Source organism: Lissotriton helveticus, chromosome 4_1 (genome assembly GCF_964261635.1).
Source record: "Lissotriton helveticus chromosome 4_1, aLisHel1.1, whole genome shotgun sequence".
Classification (NCBI taxonomy): Eukaryota; Metazoa; Chordata; class Amphibia; order Caudata; family Salamandridae; genus Lissotriton; species Lissotriton helveticus.
Window position 1 is genome coordinate 1,931,472,064 of NC_136063.1, and position 19,649 is coordinate 1,931,491,712.

A 19,649-nucleotide genomic window follows, 5' to 3' on the forward strand; every position below is an offset into this window, starting at 1 on the left:
CCAACTACCTTGTCCGTTCCTACTATGCCTTCCTTCACCTCTAGTGTTGTTGCCCCTGTTTTTCTTTCTCCTTCTGTTCGTAAGCGTGTTCCTAACTCTGTTGCTACCCTTTATTCACCTCTTTCCGGTCCGTTATTTTCGTCTGATTCATCTGAAACTCCTCAGAGACGGAGTCAGATCCCTAGTGGTAGGGAGAAAGAGACGTTAGTAACAATGGCACATAGGTGGATAAGACATCCTGCTAATTACACTCCGCGTGTAGTATTTGATACGTTTTCTCAGTTTAATGAGCCCACGCAGAGATTCGTATTTGAGGAAATGTGTAACTTTTTGAGAGAAGAATGGTACAATAATGATGTAGATGATGTACCGTCCGACATAATTGAACTCCAGAGTCACTTTTCGAACGGTATGATTATAGGAGACGATGTACGACGTGCCGTGGAACGCTTATTAGCATTCAGACCCACAGCACATTCTCGGGTGTCATTAGATGATACCACTGAGAACTGGAAAGCGGTTCCTGGTCAGTATCCCATGAGAGAAGTCCCGCCACTGTGGGTGCCTGGAGATCCGCAAGCTAACCCTGCGGTTTTACCACATTTTCGAAGGGTGTGGATACATCTTCCATGGAAACGATCGGAAGTTTTGCAAGTGAAGCAATCCTTACCCGATCCGCGTAAAAATCCGGCTGGTTATTATAAGGAGTTATCACAACTGATAGAAGCTTCTATTATGAATATTGCCGACATCGACATGTTGTTTGGCAATGTTGTACCGCAACCAGTTTGGGCTAAAATTCGTCAAGCCAATCACGCAGCTGAATTAGGGGGTGATTGGGCTGCACTGCTAGCAGCTGATGCATTACAAGTTGGTGGGGCTAAACCTGAACAGTTGATCTTGGATTTGCCTCAGAAAATCATTACGCTCATGAAAACTCTCATGCCAGCGATGAAGGTGAACTGGGATAAGTTATCAGCTTGTAAACAAAAGAAAGACGAGAGTGTCTCGGATTTCTTTACAAGGTTTGAGGAAGCGTTTGTCGACCACAGCGGCCAGGACATGGGCGCTGAGGGAGGTCAGCGGTTATTCGTTGACAAATTTGTGTCAAATTTGCTGCCTGAGCTATGCAACAAATTAAAGAATTCGGAAAGTGCGTGGGCAGTTTCAACCCCTGCGCAAATATTAGCAACGGCTCAGTATTATGAGAATAGGGAAAAGGAAGAAAGTGATCGTGTAGAAAAGAAAACGAAAGAACTCAAAACGAAGGTTTTGTTGCAGCAAGCATACCCTCCACGATCAAACCAAAATGATGCACAACAGCAGTATCGACCACGAGCACAGCTCGATAGAACACAGCCGCGCTCTGACAACTTTGATCCCAGATCTTCACTTGGGTATAATCAGTGCGCATATTGTAGGAAAGAGGGACACCTAAAATATGATTGTCTTGCTTTACGGGACCGTCTGAATGGTGTGTCGACACGAGGAAATCGTGGCGGTGGTCCTCAGCAGGCACCACGTGGTAGAGGTCGTGGTTCATCCCACAATCAGATTGATCGTCATCAAAATCAATCGGATGCAAATAATTATTTTGACCAGCGAAATGCGGGGTCAGTTCGATCTGCACAGTATAATGTTGATGATTATTATATAGACCACGAGACTGTTGTAAATGACCACTACTAGGACAGCCAACGACAAAGAGAGGGAGTAGTGTCAGTTCCGGTCGATCAGAGTGGGCCTTACGTTGCAGTGACTACATCGGGTGTAGTTGAGCCTTTTCTGTTAGACACTGGTGCGACGAAAAGTTCCATCATGCATTCAAAACTCCCTGGCGCACCTTTGTCTGGCTTAACGAATGTTTCCTTCGGATTCTCTGGCGCCCCTGTTAGTAACCCAGTCTCTAACCCTTTGCCTCTTATGATTGGATCTCGTGAGCTAACGGCTCCACTGATTCTATCTACAGGTTGTGGTGAAAATCTTTTGGGTCTGGATTTGTTGAAACGATTATATGCAACATTGTATTGTTCCCCCGAAGGAGTGGAGCTTACATTGGGAAGGAGAGTGGTCTCTCCCATGTATTTATCGGTTGATAAATTCCCACCGGAATTGAATTCCCTCCCTGCGTCCTTATGGGCCACAGGTCCCAATGACGTGGGCCTGTTAGACATTCCACCCTATGTGATTCAATTAAAACCAAATGCGCGATTACCGCGTTTACCTCAATATCGTATTTCTCTTGAGGGCGAACGAGCGCTGTTAGCAATCGTTCATGATCTCATTGGAAAAGGTGTTGTTGAAGAAACTCGTGGAAACGTGTGCAATAGCCCTGTATTACCAATTCTGAAACGAACTGACCCAACTAAACCTCCTGTGTATCGTTTTGTTATAGATTTGAGAGAGGTAAACAAAATAGTGGTTCCGCAATTTCCTGTGGTCCCTGACATTACGGCTTTACTAACAATGATTCCGGCAACTGCCTCCTGGTTCACATTGATCGATCTAAAGAATGCTTTCTTTAGCATCCCAATTGCAGAGGAAAGCAGAGACCTATTCGGATTTTCATTAGGAGGTCGCAGTTTTAGGCTAAAACGCGCTCCACAGGGCTACTGTGAGAGTCCATCAATCTACAGCCAAGCACTTAAAGGTCAGCTTGATGCCTTTGTATTGCCTAAGGGTGCAGCTTTGATTCAATACGTTGACGATCTTTTAGTGGCAGCTGATACAGAAGCTATTTGCAAAACGGCTACAGTATCATTATTGTACTATCTACATGACTTGCACCACAAGGTGTCGCCTTCAAAGCTACAGTATTGTTGTCAAGAAGTTACCTATCTAGGTCACTTATTGTCAAGAGAAGGGAGAAGGTTGACCCCAGAGAGAATTGCAGCGATTTCCCGAATGACTGTGCCAAAAACCCAGAGAGATGTTCGCGCCTTCTTAGGTATTACGTCCTACTGCAGACAATGGATTCCAAATTTTTCATTGTTAGCGAAACCATTGATAGCCCTTACGTGCAAGGATGTTTCATCCCCAGTACCTTGGTCTGAAGAATGTCAGAAAAGTTTTTCTGAATTGTGTGATGCGCTGTGTTCGGCTCCTGTGTTGGGTACCCCTGACTACAGTAAGCCGTTTACACTATACGTTCACGAGAGGGATGGTTGCGCGTTGAGTGTTTTGACACAATCTTTTGGTGGTAAGCAACGCCCATGTGCCTACTTTTCTTCGACTTTAGACCCAGTAGCAAGAGCTTTGCCAAGTTGCTTAAGGGCAACAGCGGCAGCTGCGGCGTCCATTCGACAGTCCGCAGGTCTAGTCATGGATAATATGCTCACGGTAATGGTTCCGCATGCAGTCGACACTCTATTGAACCGAACGAAAACTCAACATCTGACAAGTGCAAGATTGTCTGGATATGAGTTGACATTGCTGGCCAGTCACATACGGATAAAACGATGTAATGTGTTGAATCCAGCAACATTGCTGCCGATCGACACAGAATCAAGTGATGAAGCAGTACATGACTGCTATCTCAGAACTGAAGAGGAAACCAAGGGTCGCATTGACCTAAGAGATACTCCATTGACAAATCCCGATGGTACTTTGTATGTGGATGGTTCTTGTTTCAAGTTGCCGAACGGTGATGTGACGACTGCGTATGCTGTAGTTACATTGAGAACGATTGTGGAAAGTGCAAGATTAAATCAAAATTCGGCTCAGGCTGCTGAGCTAATTGCTTTGACGAGAGCGTGTGTGTTGTCTAAAGATAAACGGGTGAATGTGTTTACAGATAGCCAGTATGCGTTTGGTGTGGCACATAGTTTTGGACGATTGTGGAGAGAGAGAGGATTCCTTACGTCACATGGTACGAAGATTCAGCATGGCCAGCTTGTAAATGATCTTTTGGATGCACTTACGTTACCTAAGCAAGTGGCGATTGTTAAATGTAGTGCGCATCGTAAAGTGATGGATGATGTTGGTCGTGGTAATGCGTTTGCGGATGAGACTGCTAAGGAGACTGCCCGGAACCTTAGCACTCGAATGTATGTGACGAGTTCGGTTAGGTGGCCTGCAGAATCAAGTATGTGTGAGAACACTATCGAGAGTGTGAAAGCAATTCAGAATGAGGCCACCGAGACTGAAAAGACGAAGTGGAAAGAAAGTACGGGAAAGTTGGATGCGAATGGTTGTTGGACTGACTTATCGGAACAGAAAAGATGGATGTTGCCTGATGCATATGTGCTGGCTGTTGTGACTATGGCACATGGGTTAGCACATATTAGCGCGAAAGGTATCTGTAAATTGCTGTTTCCTGTGTGGAAGAATGATGGTATTACGAAATGTGCTGAACGCTTGGTTAAGAATTGTATGGTGTGTTTGATGCACAATCCTGGTAAGGGCACTCCCACTCCACCTGGCCATTTTGCCCCTCCTGCGTACCCTTTCGAAGTTATCCAGTTGGACTTTATCCACATGGAGAGATGTAATAATTTGAAGTATGTGCTGGTTGTGGTGTGTGCATTTTCTAGGTGGATTGAGGCCTACCCCCTTAAGGATAATACGGCTTTATCCACGGCAAAAATTTTACTCAAAGAGTATTTTTCCCGCTACGGAATGCCTCGGGTTGTGTGGTCAGACAACGGAAGTGAGTTTGTTGGGAGCGTGATGAAGAGTGTGTGTCGTGGGTTAGGGATTGTACAGAAATTTCATAGTGCCAATCATCCTCAGTCAGCCGGTTTGGTTGAAGGGTACAATGGCACCCTTAAACTAAAACTAGCAAAGATTCAGGCCACGACAGGTCTTTCGTGGCCTGACGCTTTACCCGTAGCATTGCTGTCAACAAGGGCAACTGTACACTCCCGAGTAGGGCTCAGTCCCTATGAAATAGTGTTCGGTCGTCCTGCCAATGTTTGGGGGGTCCCTAGACCGGGTGCCTTTTGCGAACTTGAGTATCCAATGTTAATCGATTATCTTCATGACTTGACTGCTAAACTGAGGTTAATTCACCAACAGGTTCACGAAGCATTGCCGACACAGACGGAGGGTCCAGGCCACCAGCTCCAGCCCGGAGATTGGGTGGTAACGCGCAATTTTTCGCGCAAGAACAATTTGGATCCCAGGTTCACTGGACCCTATCAGGTCCTCCTTGCCACGAGAACTGCAGTTCGTCTTGAGGGGCGGAAAAATTGGGTGCATGCCACCCATACCAAGAAAGTCCCCATTCCGTTGCCAGCAGACTCATGGGTGAGGAAAGGCATTGCATCAACTGAAACCGAAAGATTGTCGGCGTTTGTACCTTTCAGCGACGCACAACCTGTCGGAGAATCCTCAGTGCAGCAAAAAGGCATTATTGAACACTTGTCATCAGAAGACTCAAGACCAGAACATTCAGCTGATCAACAGGGCGTTGTCCCTTCAATGGATCTTTTGTTTAACGAACAGACACGTCCTGGGAAAACCCGATATTTTTTAAGATCCAGCACCAAAGACTAATAAAAAACCCCGTTCTGTCCCTTGACAAGTGCATTATCCCGTTTTCCATGATCAGTTTGAACACTCATACTATTGTAATTATTTTGTATATATTCATTGAGCTTCGTTCCTTACATTTTTGTTTCCACAGCTGAGAGACATTTGCTTTTATATATATATATATTTGTGAAATAAAGGCCGTAGGGCCGCGCGTGTACTTCCTCCTGGTTAGTAGGTCTTGACGCTAGGTTAAAGACCGTCGATTCCTGGGAACTCCTAGGAATTGACTATTGCTGCACAGAACGAAGTGCGTCAAGAAACGTTGCGGACGGTCATAGGGAATGGCATTTTCAAAGCTGATGGACTTGGAAAGAGCTCAAGCACAAAGATTCAAGCTGCAGCAACTCAGTCGTACCAAATGTTTTGTGTTCCAAATATTCGTACTGTTTGTGACTGGTTCTGCGTTATTAGCGGGTGGAGTGTATTACACAATGTCTTACTTCTTGCCTTCTACTATACCTACTCCTACCCCTAATCTTAAACTCATCTCCACTGACTCTCCTCATTCTTTTCACATCTTACCTGAACACGAGCAGGCTAGACGTGCAGAATTCCGCAACAATTCCTTTATTCAACTCCTTCATCAGCATCAGTTAGTGGTTAACACTACTAATTGTTGGGTGTGTGGGTTGATGCCACATACTACGGATAAGGGAATTCCATATCTGGTGTTACCGTATAGCTCCCAAGGGTCTGCTCGAGCATTTCAAACAATGTTTCGAAGCGCACTGGGTTTCCACCCCATTCGAGAACCACGTTCCCCTTACTCTGGTCCTACCTCGTACCAAAAATCTTTGTCTATAGCTATAGAGGATTTAGATAGCGATATCTATGATCCCTCGCTTATCCCTGAAGAAGAGGTACAAGCCTATAGGGTCCTAAGTAGAGGCGAATATAGTGTGTTCACTGGTGAAAAACAGCTTAAAAGCTCGCCTCCGATATGGGTCGTACCCCACATTGGTAATTTTTGTTTAATAGGTAGCGGCCGTAGATCGAAAGCCCGACTTGGAGAGAGTGCTTGCACTGAAAATTATATATTGCCAATGGTCTCGTCCCCTGTGTTTTTGGCTGCCAAGGGTACATACTTTATTTGTCATGATCGTGCATATGCATGGTTGCCCTCTGACTTCATGGGCTCATGTTTTATCGCAAACTTGTTGCCTCCGACGTTTACTGTAGATGCAGATTATCACAAAACTAGAGTTGTGAGGGGCGTAATTAGCGAAGAGGATACTGCCGGTCAAGAGGCAGGAGACTTTTTCAAGGGTTTCCTCCCATTTTGGGGACCTATGGTTAATAGTAGGAACCTAAGACAGTTGACTCGAGTGGTAGAATCGACAGCTAATATTACTGCCAGTGCCCTTGGTAATATCACCACAGAACTTCAGGCGGATAGACTTATGACGTTACAAAACCGTATGGTTTTAGATGTGATCTTAGCAGATCGAGGTGGGGTATGTAAGGTGATCCATTCGAGCTGCTGTATTTTCATTCCTGATAACGCTCCGACTGTCTATCAAGCCATCTCGAAGTTGCATAAGATCTCCGAATCCATACACGTGGATGTAGGGGATTGGACGCTACTTGGATGGTTTTGGGGCCTAATGTCGACTTGGGGTTGGAAAATTCTGACGATCATTGGAGTCGTTGTAGTGTTCCTGTTCACTTGTTGCCTTTGCGTGCAGTGCGGTCCTGCCTTATGTGGCCTCTGTGCTACAACGTGTATGAGACAGCCACCTGTTACCAAAGGGTCTCGGTTGGACAGAGCTATGCTACAGCAACATCTCGAGGGTCTGATGAATATCGAATATGACTCCGACTAGTGCTTGCCTACATGAGGGCAAAAGGAGCGTCTGAGGTTCCGTGACAATTTTAAGTGATGTTTTTTGATTCGCACGAATATGGTCGAGTCTGGTATCTAAGAACCGCAAATGACGAGTTTAGTAAGTGTGCGCAGTTTCGCTGTGCTAACTTAAACCGTTCATTTGATATGTGGGTTTTTCATCTGTACCCACGGGTTCCATCTTAGATACGGCATCCATTTTGTCTCTTGCCCTCAAGTAGCCAGCGAACGGACACTGTCCGCTTCGTCACCCTGGGACTCTCAGGATATTTGTGGAAGACACATGTACTTTGTAAATATCTTTTACGATGAGGGGGATGATACTGTAAGGCAGATGGCCCCGCTCGAGGCTCATCTTGCCGTCCGGTTTATTGTCTCAGCTGTGCATCTCATTAGGCACGTCCCTTTCGTCCCTTTGATGCCTGTATCTCGTGTTTCCCGATACCTCCCCTTTTACACCCGTTTCGATTTCCCCACTGTCTCCACCTCCCTCTGCACCTGTCTTTGTCCCTATTTCGATCTGTTTTACTGCCGATTGGAATTCACTAATGTTGGGAAGATGGGTTTTTTCAGTTGGGAACCGCCAAATGTTTCCGCACTTATGTTCCGGACCTTATGTGTACCAAAGTGACCAAAGCGACCCCTCTGGGGGATAATTATGGGAACCAGGTTGTAAACTTTTGTGTACCATGTTGTCCTATGAGTTAATTTTGTATAAAAGGAGCGATCCACAGAACCAATTTGAAGCAGTCTCCCCAAGTTGCACGTGTTGTACTTGTCGTGACTTCTGTGTTCCCTGCAGCAATAAACCTTGAATCTTTGACGCCGAAGGAAGTGTCCCGTGTCTCTGTAGTTTGTGCGCCGAAACAGGTATCCCATGAAGGTTATAGGTGTTGTTCCCTGGCACCGCTGGTACTGTTAAAAAGTCCAGTCCTTCACTATCCGCAATTAGGTCATCTCTTATGTTGAAACGACCCAGGAGGCAGCTGGGACTATCTCCTCTGAGGCTATGAGGGCGTTCCTGTTCTTCCAGCTACTCTATAAAGATGCCGCCCCAGCTTTGTGAACTCACCTGGTGCCCTCCTTCATGCTCAGATCCCTATGTGCTTCTGTGGTGCTTATGGACCCCAGACCTATCAGCTCCCTGGCCATTATTCACTGCCACTGTGGAGGGTTACCTTGTGTGTGCTATCATGTTTATGCGTTTCCCCCTCCATCAGTTCCCCAGCAGGAGCAATGCTGGATCCCAGGCTCTTGTGATGCTGTGGCTGCTGCTTTGGTGTATCACTGAATAGTCCTCAGTCTCTCATCACAGGTTCTGAACGAATAGGGTCGCTTAGAGGTCTGGGCTTCTAGTTGAACCCTCTAGTTTTAGCCTAGCATTTAGAACTTTGGGCGGGTCTCGGCAACATTACTGTTCTGTTTTGAAAGAGCTCAGGGCTTCTCTCTGATCCACCTCCCTAGCTGCACCACTGCATCGTAGTGATCCAAGGAATCCCCAGTAGTTGCTGTCCTTGAAACAGGTCAGTGAGGTCAACAGAAGGGCCTCAGAATGTGGTTAAGCCCCGACTCAAGCATCCTTTTCCATTTTCTTCAAACCATCCCAGCATGCACGTTCAAACATTCAGTTCCATTTCCCCAGTGTTTTCTTTTTTTTTTTTAGGAGTATGGAGTAATATTTCCAGTGATCAGAGGCTTTATGCTGTAACAACCCACATTTATATCTTGAACTGACTTTTCTTTAAACAATACTTGAGTCTTTATCTAGTTGGATATAAGTATCGGGTAATTCAAGGCTATTGTCATGTGATTTAAATTCTCTATTTTCTCACACACATTGGAAGGCGGGAGAGGCATAGCACAACCACTACTCCAGCCTCCCCAATCACAACTGTAAACACACAAGGGCGAGTAGTGTACATGAATCTCTAGATAAGCGGTAGCATGTGCTCAGTGAAAAAATACTGCCCTCACTCACAATATTGTGACATGCTTCATCATTGGGCTTTGCTTCAATACACCCTGCGAAGACCAATGCCCGGGGTAGAGCAAAAGGGAGGCGAAGACAATACAAACACATATAAATAATAATATACGTAATGGATCCTGGGAATGCTGAAAGAAAAGGTGCAGTAACGGTTAAAACTAGTTCAGTGGTATCTTTTGTAAATAGATGTATTCCTAGATACACAGACTAGGATTTAAAACGTAGAGGATGGTGGTGACAGGAAAGTATTAGGAGTTCCTACACCCCTCCTTACTGCCAGATTGTCAAAATGTTTGAGCTGCTTTGTTAGGGCCTGTAATTTCAGGTCATCACTGCCTTCATCAGGAACTTTCAGCTCCCTGTCATTTGAATCCCCTCAATCCCCCAGTTCCGGGTGTCCGAAACCAATTGTTCCGAAGACAAGAGGTCGAGGCAGAGCACCACACTTGGAGTAAGTGTGACCACAGTTACTAAGTGGGCCCCTCACTCTGTGAACAATTGGTTCCGGAGTCCCGGAACTTGGGGATTGAGTGGATTTAAATGGCTGGGATCTAAAAAAAAGTCCTGATGAAGGCTGTGATGACCTGAAATTGCAGGCACTAACAAAGCAGCTGAAGCATGTCGACAATCTGGCAGTAAGGAGGGGTGTAGGAACTCCTAATATTTTCCTGTCACCACCATCCTTTTAGTTTTTAAATCCTAGTTAGTGGGTCTAGGAATACATTTAATTACAAAAGATAGCACTGAACTAGTTTTAACTCTACTTTTCTTTCGATAAACCCTGGATCCCTTACGTATATTATTATTCATATGTTTTTTTGTATTGTCTTCCCCTCCCTTTTGCTACACCCTGGGCGTTGGTCTGCGCAGGAGTGTATTGAAGCAAAGCATGATGATGAAGTACGTCACAATATTGTGAGTGATGGCATTATTTTTTCACTGAGCATGTGCCACCTCTTATCTAGAGATTCATATACACTACTCCCCCTTGTGTGTACTACTCTCCCTTATGTGTTTACATTTAAATTCTCCATTCACTAGTTCATTGCAAACTAAAAATAGTCTATTCATGAGAATGGTTAGTGTGCATTCAAAAAAGAATAGTCTGTTTGTTGGATTTACCAGCCACCAAATTCCACACTGTAACTGGGTAACTACAGCTGGTAATAATCCCACAAAACTAATAAGGCCCATTCAAGTCACAATAATGAATCCTTGATCAACCTTTGGTAGCTTGGCAGACAAGCAGTTAGGTTTAACTTAGAAGACATGTGTGTAAAGCATTTAATATCACCAAAACAGTAAATAAGTGAAAGACAACAAAATGCAAAACCAATTAATAAAAATGGAGAATATTTCTATCTTTAAAATTACACCAAAATTACCAGAATCTAATGTAGGGAGCCAGAGATCAGAATTTTTAAAGATTATATTGCTGTTTAGTGCCTAAAAGCATAAAGCACCAACCACAGCTATCTAATCGCCCTGGGCGGTTTCAAATCTAAAATCTCCGCTAACTGCGATGGAGCACAGGTCAGATACAGTTCCAGGTAGGTCGTGCTAAAGTTTTACTTTCTCAAGTATTGTGCCAACAGTCCCATTTGCAGGGAAGATGGTCACCGGTGCCAGGAGAGTGTCGCTGGTAGTGGCCCATGGGGCACGAAGAGCTGCTGGGCCTTGTGCGGATGGGCTGGAGCCTCGTGATTGCGAATGGCGGTTCTTGCTGTGTGTAGAGATGAACTTGCACCTGCTCGCGCTGATCCTTTGTGTGAGCGACGTGGTTCCAGAATGAATGGACCCATACACGAACAGCAAAAAGCTTGAATTTATGGTCTCAGAAAGCACTCCAAAGGCCCTCGACGCATTGCAAACTTGTCCAGGAGCTGTAGTTTTATTGGTTCTTGGTTCCTTTGGGGATATCAGTGTCCTCTAGCGGTGGCCAAAGGTTCAGAAACTCTGGATTGGCTCTTGAGGGTTAGACTCAATCTCCCACAGTGCACCTGTGCATTCCAGGAACATCCAGGTGTAGCTTGTCAGCTGGAGTAGTCCTCACTCTGGGCTGTTGCAAGTTCCTTCTTCCAAATCTTTTCTACCAGTTGCTCCTCCGGTAGTCCACTCTTTATCCTTTAAGACAGGCACTGTCCTTTCTTGTGTAGAGTCTTGAGAGTGCAGCAGATGCAAGCTGCCTACTGTGGTGCAGTCCAAAGGTCCAGCAGGGCAGTGATTCTTCTGATGTGTCAGGCAGGGACCTGAGGGGCCCCTATAGGTCTTCCATATCTTTTTCCCCATTTTGGGCTGGCAATGGGGGTATGGAGGGGCACCCCTAACAATGGGGTTTGCCACCTCTATTTTGACCACTTCCTGGGAAATGTGGAATATCTTTGACTCAGAATGCATAGTTCTCCAAAAATCAAAATGGAGAAATTCTCTCCTTAGAGTGCAGGTCAGGCTAACCCAGCCCACATATGTGGCTAACTTTTCCCTACACTCCCCTTCGCCTAATCTAATTAGGGGGCTCCAACCTTGCTGGGGATCAAGGAAGTGGAGGCTGGCCTGGGTCCTGTACCTTTTGTGTTTCCACCTTTGAAGTCCAGTTTATCTCCCCAGTCCTTTTCCTGTCACTGGCTTCTCTAGGAAGCAAATCTCCTTCCACCAAATGCATGTATTGTTTCAGTACCAGGCCTCTTTATACTTACTCAGGGATCAGCTTGACTCCGGCTGTCAGAGGCTGGCCAATCAAAAGAGGCTACTACAGGGCTGTTTTAGGTAACTTCAAGATAGCACGTTCTAAAACTACTTTTCTGCAGTAGTTCTAATAAATCTGACCATAGTAAGTTGTTGAATTTATTGTAACTATTATTTTGATACTTTGAATTATGTTGCGAGCTACTTCCAATAGATGTTATTAAAGTGTAATAAAGTCTTCCCATGTTAGCCTATGGAGCTAGCAGCACTAAAATGGGGGGAAACAACTTTGGCTGTCTTTCTCCCACCAGGGTATATGAAACATATTTTATAATGTCCCTGCTTCTTATAACAAGGCACCCTACCCTTGGGGCACCTAGGGCAGATCTTAAAGGGTGACTTATCTGTAATTAAAAGTTAGTCTTGGATGTTGGAAGTACTGTTAGTTCCAAAGTCAAATTTGGACACCGTTTTAATTTAAGTCCAGCCTGCAAGGCAGGCCTGGTTTTAAATTACACCAGACACCCCAGCAGTGCACACCTAAGTGCATTAAATCCACTGCAGACTCTAAACCTACATGCAACATCATATCCTAGGGACTTACAGGTAGGTTGTCTTAGCTAATTTTTAACCCGAAAGACCAGTCAATATAGAAATAAATAAATTAACTGTATGAGATGAAACTCGGGGTGGTGTGTTTGAGGAAAAAACAATGAAATTGGTTAGTTATCTATGTGTCTAGAATAGTTTTTTTTATGCGTTTATTCATTTATTTAAAGTTTTGCATAGCTCGAACATGACCCAGAAGGGTATCAGAGCGCTTTACATAAGGTTTAAGTAGACAAAGGAACAACTAGGGGAGAGTAATCAGGGAAACCATGGGACAAAATACAGCAGGTGCAAGCTGAAAATTGAGGAGGACAAAGGAAGCAGGTTGGGAGAGACCGACACGTAGGGCAATAAACAACCGGAACAAATGAGACAGTATACAGTAACTTAGGGGCAAGAGGAGCACAACATCTAGTTCAATGCATTGTTCATTAGTAGATTTTTGACTTCCCTTTTGAAGGCAAGTGTAGAGGGAATCAGTCTTATTTCCACTGGGAGGGAGTTCCAGATTCTCGGGGCGATGCCAGAGAATGTGTGATTGCATGTTTTAAGCTTATTACATTTCTTGGGCTTGAGCAGCAGTGTGCCAGTGCTCCTTGTAATCCATGAGCAAGCAGAGAGTTCCAACTTGTTTGTCAGGTACAGTGGGGTGTTGAAGTGTAGTGTCCTATGGGTCATACAAGCGATCTTTAGTTGTATCCTAGGTTCAAAGGGGAGCCAATTGAGCGATTTCAGGTCGGGAGTAATGTGGTTGTTCTTCTTAGAACCTGTGATGAGTCTAGTACCAACATTTAGAGATGCTCTGATAGGTGCTAAACTGAGTTTCGGCAGACCGCAAAGAGTCGCACTACCGTATTTTAGTCTGGAGATGACAAGTGCTTGCACCGCCAATTTAAAGTCATCATGGGCAAGGAAGGGTTTGAGTTTTTATACGATGCAGAGTTGGAAGTTTGCTCCTTTGGTCGATGATCTGATGAAATGAATGAAATGAAATGATTACGCACTTGTATAGCGCACGACTACCCGTAGGCATCTCGGCGCTTGTACGAATACCACTGAGGAACCCTTCCTGGCCTTTCCCTGTGAGGAACCCACTCCTGGGCACCCCCAAGGTGAAGTCAGGCATCCTCAGCGTTGTTGGGGCCGTTGTAGAGATTAAGCAAGCTATTGCCCAGAGGTCCAGAGTGGGGCTCATGATCAGAATAGGCACCGAAGCGAGGATTATCAGGTCTGAGGAAATTGAATCAGAGACCCGCCGAGGCGGGAATTGAACCCTGGTCCCGGCCAGACTACTGCATCAGAGTCTGCCGCTCTAACCATTGAGCCACACTTCTCTACTTCTGATGTTGTCTTGCATGTTTAGGTTTTTGTCAAGCACAACTTTCAGTGATTTAGTGGAGTCCACGATGTGAGGTGTGCAGTTGAGAGCTGTGAGGTTACAGAGGAATTTCACCACTGTGGGGGTTTGCCTAGTGGGTGCAATGAGGAGGAATTCCATCTTGAGGGTGTTTAATTTGAGATGGTTGGAGGTTAGCCAGTTGAGGGTTTTGAGAAGGGTTCCATTGAGGGAGTTGATGTCTTCGGGGGAGGAGATTTTCATGTAGAGTTGGGTGTCGTCCGCGTACATGTGATATTGGATGTTGGAGGCTTTAAGAATTAAAGTCAGTGGTTCGAGGAAACGGTTGAAGAGTGTGGGGGAGAGTGAGGATCCTTCAGGAACACCAAGTGTGCATGGGCTCGGGTTGGACAGAGACTGGTTGGATTTGACTCTTTGTGTTCTGTTGCTGAGTAAAGAGGAAAACCATTTAAAGACCGTGCTTGAGAGCCCCATCCTGCGTTCCAGAAGGGAGAGTAGATTGTCATGTGTGACAGTGTCAAAAGCCGATGAGAGATCGAGGAGAATTAAGAGGCAGGCTTCATTTTGGTCGAGTAAAATGAAAGCGTCATCCACAATGTGACTGATTTCCGTTTCTGTGCTGTGGCCAGTGCGGAAGCCCGATTGAAATAGGTCGAGAAGCTGAAATTGCTCAATTTGTTTGCGTAGTTGTTCATGAACACATTTCTCCAGAAGTTTTGCCAAGGTGGGTATTTTTGTTATTCAACGGTAGATCTTCAGGTCAACAGAGTCAGCCGAGGGTTTTTTAAGAATAGGGAGAACTAGGACCGGCTTCAAGCAGTCCGGGACCTCACCTTTCATAAGTGAGACGTTGTTGATCTTAGACCAGAGTGGAGCGAGTGAGACAATCATTTCTTTAAATAAGTTGGGGGGAAGAGGGTCATTGAAGTGATTTGAGGGTTGAAGGGACGAGAGAGTATTGAGGATGGTAATGTCATTGAGGGGAGTGAATTGACTCAGTGAAACCTTGTTTGTGAGTGAGAGATCAAGAGTTGAGGGCAGGGGTGTGGAGACCGAGGGGTCAGGAGAGGGTGATAGAGTGAGTGCAGCAGACCTTAGGTCTGATTCGATTTTTTCAGTTTTTTCGAGGAAGAATTTGGCAACCGCATCACAGTTTGGTTGTGGGCGAGACGGGTGCTGAGATAGGGTAGAGATGTTGTTGGATTGAGATTTAATGAGCTCAAAAAGTCGTTTCGGCGCTTTTTGCCTCTAACAAGTTGGTATTTGAAGAAGTTAGCTTTCGCCGTTCTAATGCGTTTGTTGTATGTACTTCTTTTGAGTCGTAGAGTTTTTAGAAGATCCGTGGAGGGAGAGGATCTTCACTTAAGTTCAGCTAGTCTAACACTGCATCTGTCAGCATTTTACAATACAGATTAGACCTAACTAAAGCATTGTCAGTTGATAGTCCAGGGCTATACACTAAACTCCTATGCTGAAAACTCCCACCAAAGGAATAATTGTTAAAAGTAGTCTCCTCTCTCATTTTTTTCTATTGTTCCCAGTCAAACTTTAAAGGGAGAAGCCTAGAATTGATGGGAGATATTTGAATCAATAACACATAAATTAGAGAAGTGTATCATAATTCAGTAACTTATATCTTTGGAAAATGTGTGTTTCACAGCTACATACATCTGGCAGGGTTTTAAAATGAGTTTTTAAAAACGACTGCAGTTGAAAGGATGATACAGTGTAACCAATTTTGACTTATTTTGTTTTTTTACAGGATATTTCAGGGAAGTCACAGGTTGTAATATTACATGGTAACCAACTGGCAGCAAATCACCATTATGCACTGGATTTGATCTGTCAAAGATGCAATGAACTAAGGCATTTGTCAGACACTTTGACTGACGAAATCAATATGAAGCATGCAAGACTTATGAGAACACTGGACCTGCTAATCCAGCTACAACAGGTGATGTCAAAGAGCACTCATAAATACCTAGTCTGATTGCTTTTATTGCAACAAAAGAAGTTCAATGCATTTGTTCCATGTCTACAGTTAGTCACACCTACTTATCTTTTGGTAACTTCACTGTTTTTGTTACATAATGGATCAGGCAGTAATAGATGGTGACAAACCTATATTTATATAAAAAGAAACATCAAGTTGAATATTACAATCACCAATAAGTATTGTGTTCGTAAAATTGTCAAAACCGAGGAGAAAGGAATGATTTCACTTAACAGTTCAAGGATAATGACAATTTTCTAACATACAAATTATGGGTTTCTCATGATAATATGCATACATTTGCAACTTTTTTAGGATACACCAACTTTCTGTGGATAACAAATGGAAATCTTGGCAAGTCATATATAGCTATATGTACTCTACTGGAATTTCTCCAACCACACTCACCTGGAGTAAGCCTGGTGACAAAGCATTTTTTTGTATTTTCTTCTTTTAGTTTTTTCCTCTTCGGCAACACGTTTTCCCTATGAAAAAAAAGTTTTTTACTTACCATGGCGGATGGCAGATTATTAAGACTCATATATGTGCCCATTACACAACCTGCTAAATGCTAAATGCTAAAAAAAAACTCTCAATGTTATTGCTTTGTGGATGTTTTCTGCAATTTTTATGATTTTCCCACCCTGTAGATAAACTTTTAAATGGTGGAATATGGAAGTATCATTGGTGTGAGGAAATATCGGTAGCTCCTGTTTCCTTGAAACAGCATCTAAAAATGTAAACCCAAACTTCAGTATTTTGCACACCAAAGCTTTGTTTATATGTGTGAAATTTGTGAATACAATTTTACAATTTTTATCGTAGTTCAAAAATGTCAGGTTTGCATTGAATTGAATTGAGTTTGTAAAGCACGCAATACCCAAGGGTGTCTTAGTGCTGGGCGGAACAAGACGAAAAAAGAGAGCAACAGCCAGGCAGGTGAGTCACCATACATTAGGGCTAAGTCTGCGGAAACAGCCAGATCTTCAGCTGCTTTCTGAACAGCTGCAAGCTTTGTTGGGAGCGGAGGGCCAGAGGGAGGTTTCAAGTCTTATATTCTCGGTGTACCCAAAAAATGGTGTACTTATTTTTCAGTATAAATGTACCCTGAGTGTGGAACTTAAGATCCTCAAGTTTGTGGTAAATGGCTGAATATCAGAAATAAACAGCATTTATTTATATGATGATTTCATATGGATTATGCAAATTCATTCAACTACATGGATATCACTATATCACTAGTTTAGTTCATATCTCTTTGACTAAAGATTTTACATTCTAGTCAGATGAGTACTGTGTTCAAATGGCTTTCACTAAAAAATATCTCAATCAGATTTTTAGCTATTGAGGACTGGATGAAATGAACTGTGTGTTTTTTAAGTCCTTGGATGCCCCCTTTGAAGCACACTTATTGATAGTAATTAAATAAATACTTGTGCATTTTCTTTGTCAGGCCCAAGTGTGTTGTGATGAAGGGGCCTATCTTCTCGCTAATCAGCAGATGGATAAATGTCAGAGTAAAGAAGGTGCACAGAGAGCTTTGCAAGACATTGAAAAATTCATTGAAAATTCAAGTCTATACCTGAACCAGGACCCCCAAGACTTGCACTATGAATTTCAACCCATTTTAACTGCTGAGCTAAAGGTAAGGACTTTGTTGCAGGAACATAGCATTCAATTATAGTTTGAAAATTGTAATAATGCAGAAGTTAATAATTGTTTCCTCAGGTCTTCTTGCATGGTTGTTAATTATAGGCAATCATTCACTTGATAGTCTGTGGTACTTTGAATCTTTTGTGTGAATAGATGCTGCAAAGTTGTGCTATTCTCTGTATATCAAATTCTCATATCTTTCTACAGGAATCAGACTTTACACATTGGCTAATTCCCTCTGTAATGAGTACTGCTTGTAAAACTCCCTGAAGGCACACCTAGTGATAACATACCTGCATGTCATGCTGCCGAGTCCCACAGGCCCCACTGAAATACTTTTAGTGTTGGGAGCTATATTAAAAAATGTACTAAGCATATTTAATTGCTAAATAAAAATAATCTTACATCTTCTATTTATTTTAAATAACACTACCTGGGCGTTTTATTGTGAAGGACACTTCTGCTACATATATCTAAAAAATGTACTATACTAAAAGCCTTCATGAGTGAACCATCACTGTTCAACTTTGCCAGCCCCAGAAAATCAAACCCTAGTTAGGGGATATGTATCAATTCTGTGAGCTTGCAGTAGTATCTGACTTTTGATTCTAGTGATATAGCAATACAATTTACTTATTTTTTCTACATCTTTCACTTCTCTGAATGCTAAAGATACTGCTACATTTCAACCATTCTGTACATTTCTGAGAACGTCCACCAAACCTTTTAAACTCCTACTTACCATCAGTAATTAGTGATTCCTCTCACCAAAATTGTAAATAGCAGGTGCCTCTGTTATATCTTTCTTGAGTCTCTGAAAATTCTCTTAAAACTATTCACTCCATTAATACAGTTCTCCTCTCTTCAGCAATCACCTCTTAAACTCAGGTTTTCAGAAAAGTGATTGGTGAATTTCAAAAATACCCCATTGTACCAGATAACATCTGATCTCAATTGCTCTTTAATTTTTGGTGCCCATGGAGTTAGTAGGGTCTAGTATTTTTGTTTTAACACTCTGTGTGTTGTAAATATGCTTTAAAAAAACTACATAAATATGTACTTCTGTTTGATAATTCTCCATCTAAATTGCCAAACCCTTTTTCCCTTAATTTCTTGTACAGTAATATTATTGTCTATCAATCTCTTCTTCTGCAGCACCACATACCAAAATATCCTGAAAATGCATCACCACTGAGACTCTTTTAAATAATTCATGCATTGACTGTTAAAATGTACTCAACACTGATAGCAAGTTAAGAAAAGCATGCATACAAATCTGGATGCCCCTTGAGGAATAACAAAAGACCACATGTTTTGAGCATAGGGTAAGACCACATAATAATAACAAGGATGAATCTACACTGCAAAACATATAATATTGCTCCAATATTAATCAGAGGATTCCTATTTATCGCAATATTATTCAGGTATTCTTACTTTTTCATTGAGATCACTGCCACATTATCTCTGGCTGTAAATTCACACTAACACCACAATACACAACACAGCCAGCCAACATTTGTTTTGAGGGATAACCTTCGTCTTCAGGGCTGCAAACCCCACATATACATAGTTCAGCATGTTACTCCTGCTTGCAATAAAGTTCCAATAAAGATGAATTTGTATAGAATCCCACAGGAGTGATAATGTTGATTTGAGTGGGACTAATTCTTATGATAGGACAGTATGATAGGATTATGTAAATACCATATACCACCATAGGTGAACTTTAACTTAGAAGCTAAGGCAGTCAATGACCAGGCATCCATCCAGAGGCCACTCAGCCTAGCAATGTATCACCCCAATGTTCTCTGGAGAGGGTCACAGCATCTCTTCACATTCTACTCATTGCACTCATGCAGGTGGGAAAAAGTTGAACTCTGAGCACTTTGGCTATGACCCTAGATTGTGCTTTATGGACTATATGCTGCAGCGTCTTTGATTGGATTAATTTGGTAATGTGGTATATTGGAGGAAATTGGGTTAA

General features: G+C 43.2%; 1 protein-coding gene across 1 annotated transcript in view; it reads left to right on the forward strand.

The window, feature by feature from the left end:
• MCF2 (MCF.2 cell line derived transforming sequence) overlaps positions 1-19,649 on the forward strand; it is a 1,062,111-nt gene that overhangs the window by 698,752 nt on the left and 343,710 nt on the right. The window contains exons 11-12 of the mRNA XM_078688611.1: positions 15,779-15,970; positions 17,463-17,654. Of these exons, the coding sequence (XP_078544737.1) occupies positions 15,779-15,970; positions 17,463-17,654 (384 nt within the window). The remainder of the gene's footprint in view (positions 1-15,778; positions 15,971-17,462; positions 17,655-19,649) is intronic.